The 9,164-nt window shown below is 34.3% G+C and overlaps 1 protein-coding gene across 1 annotated transcript; it reads left to right on the top strand.

The window, feature by feature from the left end:
* Window positions 1-5,113: 5,113 nt before the first annotated feature.
* On the top strand, window positions 5,114-7,465 carry LOC140059037 (uncharacterized). The gene is made up of 2 exons (XM_072104854.1): window positions 5,114-6,355; window positions 7,062-7,465. Exon 1 carries the CDS (start codon window positions 5,186-5,188, stop codon window positions 6,305-6,307), a length of 1,122 nt encoding a protein of 373 aa, XP_071960955.1. The 5' UTR covers window positions 5,114-5,185; the 3' UTR covers window positions 6,308-6,355; window positions 7,062-7,465.
* The last annotated feature ends 1,699 nt before the right edge of the window (window positions 7,466-9,164 follow it).

Raw genomic sequence — 9,164 nt, 5'->3', positions numbered from 1 at the left:
ATACTCGTGTAAATTGCTCTATGTTTTTCATTTTTTTCTTAATGCAAGAGGAATATTAGTCTGGGTTCCAGACGGAACCCAGACTATTTTGGCACATATGGCGTTTCATACGTGATGAACTAAAAAGGACAATAAAGTAAGCTACATACTTGGGGAAAGTCCAGATGAATATCTAAAGGCATCTCTAAGCATAGATTTGGGGCATTTACTTTACACAACAAACAATAACTTGTTCATAATATAGGCGAATCTATTACGCCCTTCTAATTTCGTTTATTACCTTTAACAATAAAGAAACTTCTATTATAATAATAATTAAATATATTTATTATCATTAATAACATTTATTTTTTCTAGAATTGTTTAGCCTTTATAATTGTATTTTTTTTAAATTGAAATTGGAATTGGTCTTTTTTCAATTAAATAAATATACATTTATTTTCCATTTTCCAATGCACTTGCAAAGGTAGGATATCCAGAATCATGACTTGACATAAGTTTATGTGAACCAGAATGTCAAACATTGTAATTCCTATCTTCAAGCAAATGATTATAAATCCTGTGTTGATTGTAAATTGTTTCATTTGACATTCTTAGAAATGTAATTATATTATTGACGAAACTGTTGTACAAAAACATCTTTGTAATGACCTTTGAACTGCACAGTAATAGTATGTATTAAAAGATATAAATTGTTAGAATCTCTGACTTAATGCAAAAACCATTAAATTAATCAAACGTATACGTGAAACAATCCAGAGTTTTTAATTCCATTCATTTTTACTGACTTAAGCTCTGTCTACACTATCAAACTTTAAGTGACAGAAAATGTGATGTGCCTATGTATGTCATATCACTACCATATATGGGAAAATCACTACCATATTTGGGCATATCACTTCAAAAGTGAGCCAAATTAGGGCACACTTTTCTTTTGTCAAACTAGTTTGATAGTGTAGACAGAGCTTTAGTAAATTGTCGTTGATCAGAAATTCTGACAGATTTTAGATATTGATTTTTTTCAATGGTACTGTTTTAAATTCACATTTTTGTCCAAGATTGGCTTTTAATACATTATTATCATTATTTGGTTTATCCAGTTTTTTTTGTCTTCCTGGTGGTCTGTTTACTTTCTTTTTCGTTTCTTTCATAGTTTGTTTAATTGGTGTTTCATCTGGTAGTCTAATTATGTGTCCATAACTTTTTGTAATCTTCTTGTAAGTTTTGTTATCCTGTATATGTTACTGTTAATTAGGTATTCATTAGTTTAATGTCTTAGTGCAAACTAAAATTACTGATGCGTGACACGAATATTATTATTGCTTCTAAAGATTAGGCTTGTTTTTTAAAATGAATTCCTCGAATAAAGTGAATGAAACTGTGCAGATCCTGATGAAAATGATCTTCAAAATGTGTATCTGAACGGAAACTTCCTCCTATGAGAAAAGCAAGTGAGTTGACCAATGGCAAGCTACTGTCCGAATAATCAATCGCTTGTGATTGGTTAAATCACTTACGTTGCGTTACGTCGTCGTTGCGTCTCTAGTGGAAGCCAAGCGTAATTTGACAAAACTTGACGCGATGGATCATCCGAACTGTCACTTGTGATTGGTCAACTAACTCGCGATGCGCTTGCGTTGCATCCAGGCCTAGTAGGAACCAATCTATATAAAGCATGAGACTCAACGCAAGTACGTAGACGCATCCTTACGGACCCAATCTCTATAAGCAAAATTTTATCGCAGCTGTTTTTGACATTACATGTTTAATGCTAAAAACAGAGTTGACAAGACATTATTAATGCAAACTGAAACAGATGGATGTATTAGTAGTGATTACTTACAAAAATAGTTACGCTTAGAACACTAAGCTTTAATTAATTCGCACTTAATATTTTCATAGTCTATTTCTTAATAAAAACACATGTTGTAGATCTGGATTCTCTCATTTATAATAATAATAATATAATTGTTGTCGAAGAAACACAACTTGATACTTAAGTTTGACGCAACGCAACGACGTAGGCGCAACGCAAGATATGCTGAGCACAGTTTCTATCACAATGATGATGTAAGCGCAACGCATGTGAGCCGACCATTTGATAGTTTAGATGCTACATCGCGACATGATTGGTCAAATTGATTGCGTTGCGTTATACGTTCTTATGTTAAGTTCTACCTCAAGTGGGAATCAAGATTTCGGCTTGATTAAAGTTTGGAAGATTGCTATAATCGCTATAAAGGCAAATTTAGGCTTCATCTTCACGATATTACTTTAAGTGTTGAATTGATTCATTGGGGACTTGAAGTCCTCATGTTTGCTATATTTTTACGGATACAAGTATACTTGAATAATTGTATGGGAATAACTACTAACACGAGAAAAGTATGGCACGCATAATGTAGCTCTGTGGAACGCCTCAAGCGCATACATTTAATTAATCATCATAGACGCCGACTGACTGTGTATATGAATATTAGTAGAAAAACATAATGATTATGTTGAGCATTAGTCTGGTTATTCCGCTGAACTGTCTAGAGGGTCTACGAACTTTTTCAAATATGAAACAAATTGTTATTCTACAAATATCGCATTTCATATTTATGGAAGGGAGAGGAAAAAGGAAGGAACGGGAAAAAATGAAGAGGAACTAAAACACCGAATGTGGCGTAAAATGCCATTTGTGGTTTCGGAAGCCCTTTGGAGCACAAATGAATATTATAGTATGATTAAAGATGCATTGTTCCCCCCCCCCCCCCCCACTTAAAAAAAGATGATAAATGAAGACTAATAAAATCAGACTTTTAATAGCTTATTTTATAGTTTAATAAAGTTAATTACTTTCGTGGAAAAAAAACAAAAAATAAATTCACTTATAAAATGACAAATAACTATAGTTAAATTCAACCAAAACCCCATTTGCTGGCAGCCAATTTGACTATTTTTGGTGTTAAATTACAGTTTTTTTCAGGTAAATACATTTTTTTTTCAAAGCGGATATTATGTGACATTAAAATGGCATATTCAACAAAAATATTTTTAACATTTATATTTTCAGGGGACCATAGACCTACATCTTTAATTAACGTTTCTTTTACGGTATTGGACTAAAGTGGAAAACCTCAACAAAAAATGTGGTTACGTCGACCTAAATTCGTTTAAATATATTAAACTACAGTTATTGTTGTATTAAATTTAACGGCAGGATTGAAAAACGGTTGAATAAAAACAATGAAATAAGCCTATAATCGGTACCTAAAGCTTATGATCAATTTCACAATTAATGATGATTTCACCTGAGCTTACACGCATTCACTTATTTTATGTAAAATACCAAATTCTCCAAATTAAAAATCAACATATGCAAAAACAATATATATATCCGTCGCAATATCTTAAAAGCTATCCCCTTTGTATTCGAAAACTGTATAAAGTAACGTATTATTATGACAAAAACATAATTAGAAAATATTTTATTTCACGAGGAAACGATGTACTATGTTTCAACGTAGCATAATTGTCTTTCTTTTATTGATTGCATGATTTAGTCTACATTGTCTGCTCAGAAATGTTAGTCTGTCGTCACGCCTTCAGGGGAAATTACGTCTAGAAATATGATCGAATTGATAGCCTAATAATAAGGGACATTTTTTCACGACGAGGCGTTAGAAAAATGCCAGGCAATAAAACTCTGTATAACTATGGTTGCTATTCATAGGAGAAACATTAGCACGAACACGTATAATAATAGGCCATGAGGTTGGACTCCCAATATGACACAATTCAATGACGTATCGTAATTTGACCAATCAGGATCAGATCTATCTACCGAAAAGTCACCTGTGATTGGTCAACTTAATTGCGTTGCGCTTACGTCCTTGTTGTGCTTAACGTATCTCTACGTGTCTCCAGTACAGCTAACATAACTTCAAAATGTCTCGGATATATAGGACTCGGATCTATAGGACTCGGATCTATTGAACACGGACCTATGGACTCGGATCTATAGAAAATATCAGATCTATCCATGGACTCGGACGTATAAAGAGACTCAGATCTATAGACAGACTCGGATCTATAGATGGACTTAACATCATGTGTTGCTTGTTTGTAGCAATTAATGAAATCACCGATAAACATGTTCCATCTGAGCACTTCTCGTCACATGGCATATTTATTTGAAACATAAATATTTATGTTGAGAAATGATGTGGTTATGATATTAAGTATCAATATGACACGTTTATTGGATTCGTTTCATTATGAAGAAGTCATTAACCGGCCTACTAGGCCCAACGGACAAACCGACATATAATGCATGTAGACTAGAGAAAGATAAATATTAAAGCTTGGTTGCCACTAAAGCTTGGTTCACACTAGGACGCAACGGAAGGACGTAAACGCAACGCAAGCGTGTTGATCAATGACAAGCGACAGTTCGAATAATCCATCGCTTGTGATTGGTCAACTCATTTACGTTAATTTACGTCCTTGTGTTGCGTCTCTAGTGGGAACCAAGCATAAGACGCAACGCAAGGACGCGATGTATGATAATCGCGTCCGAATGGGAACACGGTTAACAGCTCGAGTTTCAGATGCCTCTAAAGCCATGTCTACACTATCAAACTACTTTTACAAAAAAGTGTTTGTCATCGTGTTTATACAAGTTTGATAGTGTAGAAAGAGCTTAATGTTTCAACTACTGTTCTATAATACAGCCGCTGAAAACTTACGCGTTTGCGCAGATGCGCAGAATGGAATGAGAACCAGGCCTAATCAATTACTCAAGGCCGTAATTGCAGGCATTCGAAAAATCCTATTCTGATTATTTATCCTATCAATACGCCAATGAATCTTAATTTATAGAAAACAATTAAGAGTGACAGTAATCGGGGACAACATTGTTTACGAAACATACCTAAACGTAAAATAAGTCTGCTACATTGTTAAGGGTAATAGTCAGCAGTGACACGGTTCTGGAACGTGAAACTAGTAACTAAGGAAACCATGAAACGTGATGTAACAATTATTTATTTTTTATTTCAGGTGCTCGAACGCTGACGAAGGCAAAAATGCAATAAACAATTTTTCTTAGGATGGACATTCAGCTTTACAATACGAATTCTGTTTAAACGTGTGAGCAGCCTAGGCTGCCAATGGCTATTTACCGCGTGGAACCAGTGCTATGGCCTCAGCTGACACAAACAGTACATGTACGACGCCGATATCAGGCATTCGACCGTCGTTCCTGCACGAGCAAACGTTAGCAGCTTTACTGTCTGGTGAAGTCGACGCGCATGTGCGTAACTTTGCCCGCCATCTGCGATCAGCAAATATGGAGGACCAGTGGCAGTTACTGCAATTACTGGACGCCATGGATGAACTAGCGACGGTTAATATGATCAGATACTGCCAAATTGTTCAACGTTTGTCTGAAAAGGTTCTGCAGTACAGTACGCAGTACCTCGTGAGTCGCGGATCACAGTTCTCACCAGACGATCTTAAAATTGATAATGTTCTTCGTCTTTTATGGATGTCTAGCCTGTACAAACCAGTTTCGAGGCGTCTCTGTTACATGGATAGCGAACTATTTCCAGTACTAAACGAAATCTGTCTGAATTGTTTGCATTTGCAGAAAGAAACAGAGCCAGCAGTTTCGACGGACCTTGATTCACCGACAAGCGATATCGGTTATAACCGTACGCAGGCGATAATGGTGTCTGCTCTCGCGCTTCTTCACAACGCCTTAGCTTTCACAAATGATCCTCAGCACATCGCTGTATCGTGCCATTCCGGGCTTGTGAATACCATAACAAAACTGGTGACAACAACAAAGAATATATTCGTAGCCGAGATTTGTTTAAAAATCATTGACTGCATCGCAGAGAGTGGAAACAGCGTAGCAGTAACGTCTCTAAACGACTGTCGGGTAATGCGAGCTGCAAGCGGTATATGGGCGTATATTGTTGCTATCGACCCGACTTTGAAGTCGGGTATACACATTGCTGAACTTATTGCGCGAATAGGAGAAAATTTAAGACGAGCCAAAGGATGCTATAAACGTTTTTATCCTATTGGTTTTCCAGGAACTAAAAGGGATAGGTTGATATATAGAAACCCTACTATTAAAATGGTGCATTGGTGCTCGTGGAATGACTGTGGAAAAGCCGAAGATAGGAATAATCATTTAAAAGTTTGCTCGAGGTGCATGCTGTGTAGATACTGCAATGAAGCATGCCAAAGAGCGCACTGGGAGAACGGTCATGATTTAGAATGTTTTATTGTTAAAAAGCCGTCTTTCCATTGATGATACTAAAGTATTGTTTGCAGTACATCGTGTAAACGCAAGTCTAAGGTCTGTGGATAGTACTTCTTATTCATGCAAACCTTCTAATTTTGTCAAAACCTTTTTTGTTGTTGAATATGCCATTTCAATTTCACATAATAGTTATTCACTTTGACCAAATACTGGATCGAAAACAACATTATTTTCCTTAAAAAAATGTAATTTAAAGCAGAAAATACATAAATTGTCTGTTTACAATTCAGACAATGGTTTTTGGCTAAATTAACAGTTTCTTTTGTCGTTTTATAAGTAAAATAATTTTTTTATATTATCTTTTCTACAGAAGTGAATACCTTATTAAAACTGCAAAATGGCTTATTACAAATCTGATTTTATTCATCTTTATATTTCATTTTTGTGGGACAATACATCTTTAATAATAAAATTGATAGATTTCATCCTATTCTGTTGCTTCAAAAATCACTACCCACCAAACATATTCTATGTATATGACGAGTAAGCCCTTAGGCTATACCACCTATGTCATTTCCAGTCTGAGAAGAAAATGTATTCCTAATTCATATTGATAATTGATGACGTCGGAATTATTTTGTGATGAAATCGTCTTGCATATCATTTTACGCGGATAAACAAATGTGACGTTTAAGTCTACGCAACAGGTACATTAACTAATTCACATTACATTCAAACCAATGTTCTTATGTTAATAAATTAAAATATGCGACTAAATGAATAGTGTTCTCTCCCGGTTTAGACGCAACACAATGACGTAACGCAACGTAAGTGAGTTGACCAATCACAAGCGATGAATTATTCGAACTGAAAGAAAGCCAAAGGAGTAACGTTGTGGAATAACGTTTGTCGACAAAATTAAAATTAAAATTACGCGAAGAATTTCGCAGCAGTTTTCCAGTTTTATATACGAACAATATCGATAAAGAGTTGTTTTCAGATACATTAATGGAGGATACACAACATACGCCTCAATTAAAAACAAGTTCTGTTGTCAGAGGAAGTTCATCGCAAAAAAAAATCATTGACAAAATTTAGTATCAGACTATGAATATGTCGACTTGTAGAATGGAGTGAAAACCATGTTTCTAATAATTCTCAATGCATTTTTAATTTTAAAGAGGATTCGTGATCTGGATAATTAATGTAGGTGTAATTCATTTACTTCTTTGTTAAAACATGATATAGTATCAATTTCTGAAACATTTCTAAAAACTGAATGCTCAAAATGTATATTTTCTTTGTAAAGCTCTGTCTACACTACCAAAAATGTGATGTGCCCATATGTGGACATGTCATATCACTACCATATTTGGGCAAATCGCACTTTTTTGGGTGAAACTAGACATAGCTTTAAGCTCTGTCTACACTCTCAAACTTTATGTGAAAAAAATGTTGATATGCCCATAGTATACTACACGATGACATATCACAACCGTATTTGGGTATATCACTACCATATTTGGGTATATCACTACCATATTTGGGTATATCACTACCATATTTGGGTATATCACTACCATATTTGGACACATCACAGCCAGAATGATATAGTGTATACAGAGCTTTAGTCATTAATTGTCTTAATTATAATGATATCCACGATAAGGTGTGTTATGTAACTACTACTAACTATGTAACTACTCTCCTACTTACTAGTAATCATTTTTACCGGCACATCAAATACATTACTTTACTAAATTTAGCGATTAATTAATTTAACGTAGATAGGCCTACTTTGCTTCTACAAAAAAAAAAAAAATATATTGATGACGATACAAAATTAGGATGAAGATGGCAACAACAAAATCAAAATTAATCGGATGCTGTATGTTTTTTTTTTTACAAATTTTCTTCTTGAAAAAAAAAGCATGATCGTATCAATCGGTACATAAGCGACTACGTTGAAACAATACATCTTTTGTACGCGCAAGCAAACCAAGAGACAAGTTGACGCGCGCGTTCAACAGTTGATGAAAAATTGCTTTTGTGCGCCGCCAGTCAACTTTATCTCTCTTTGTGGTACCGACAATGTACTGGAATAGGTAACTGTAATGCTTATAAATGTAAGCATATACATTTTAATTTAAGTCTTCCAGCAGTTTTTAATTTAAAGCATACAAAATAGAAAATTAAATATTCAATTGAAATTAAAGCGACTAATGAAATTCATATCTCAAGAAATTAATCAGATTCAAATATGGAAATATGGTTAGATTTCTGATTAGAAAAATTCTTCAATTAACTGTCTTTTTGTTGCTATTTAAAGCCAATAACGTTCTTCTTCTTCCACGATAAAAACCAATAAATAACCGGATATCTGACATAATTCATACCTCCCATAAATGTATTTATTTAAATCTAGGCCTAGTATTTTAAAGAGATACTCTTGAAAGGTTTTAAGTTTAAGGAAGAAATTACATATTAGCGCGTGGCTGATATATGCCTATTACAGTGGTAGGCCTACGTTTTTTTTAAACAGCCTAACCAATATGGTGAAATTGAAAGTTTTGGAGAAAGCTACTTGTTTGATATCCACCGAATCTCGATTATTTTTTTTCCGAATTGGCATATGTTTTACTTTCAATTTATAGGCGTATGCGATTAAGACCGCGTATATATTATTATTAAATTATTATAATAGGAACGAATATATTATTCAACATCGTACAACAGTCCTAGAAAAATTAATTCACCTTTTCTTTATTGTTGTGATCTTAGGCCTAATAATTAAATTCAAAATGCCTCCCACGCATCTCTCTCAATCATTCTTGCAATTTCTTAGCCAATAGGCTTAAGAAGATCATCTGGCCTTTGCTAAATCCCTGAATAATATTTAAATAGT

This window comes from Antedon mediterranea, chromosome 9, assembly GCF_964355755.1.
Source record: "Antedon mediterranea chromosome 9, ecAntMedi1.1, whole genome shotgun sequence".
NCBI classification, from domain to species: domain Eukaryota; kingdom Metazoa; phylum Echinodermata; class Crinoidea; order Comatulida; family Antedonidae; genus Antedon; species Antedon mediterranea.
The sequence above is the reverse complement of the archived record's forward strand: the minus strand, read 5'-3'. Positions and strand labels throughout refer to the sequence as shown.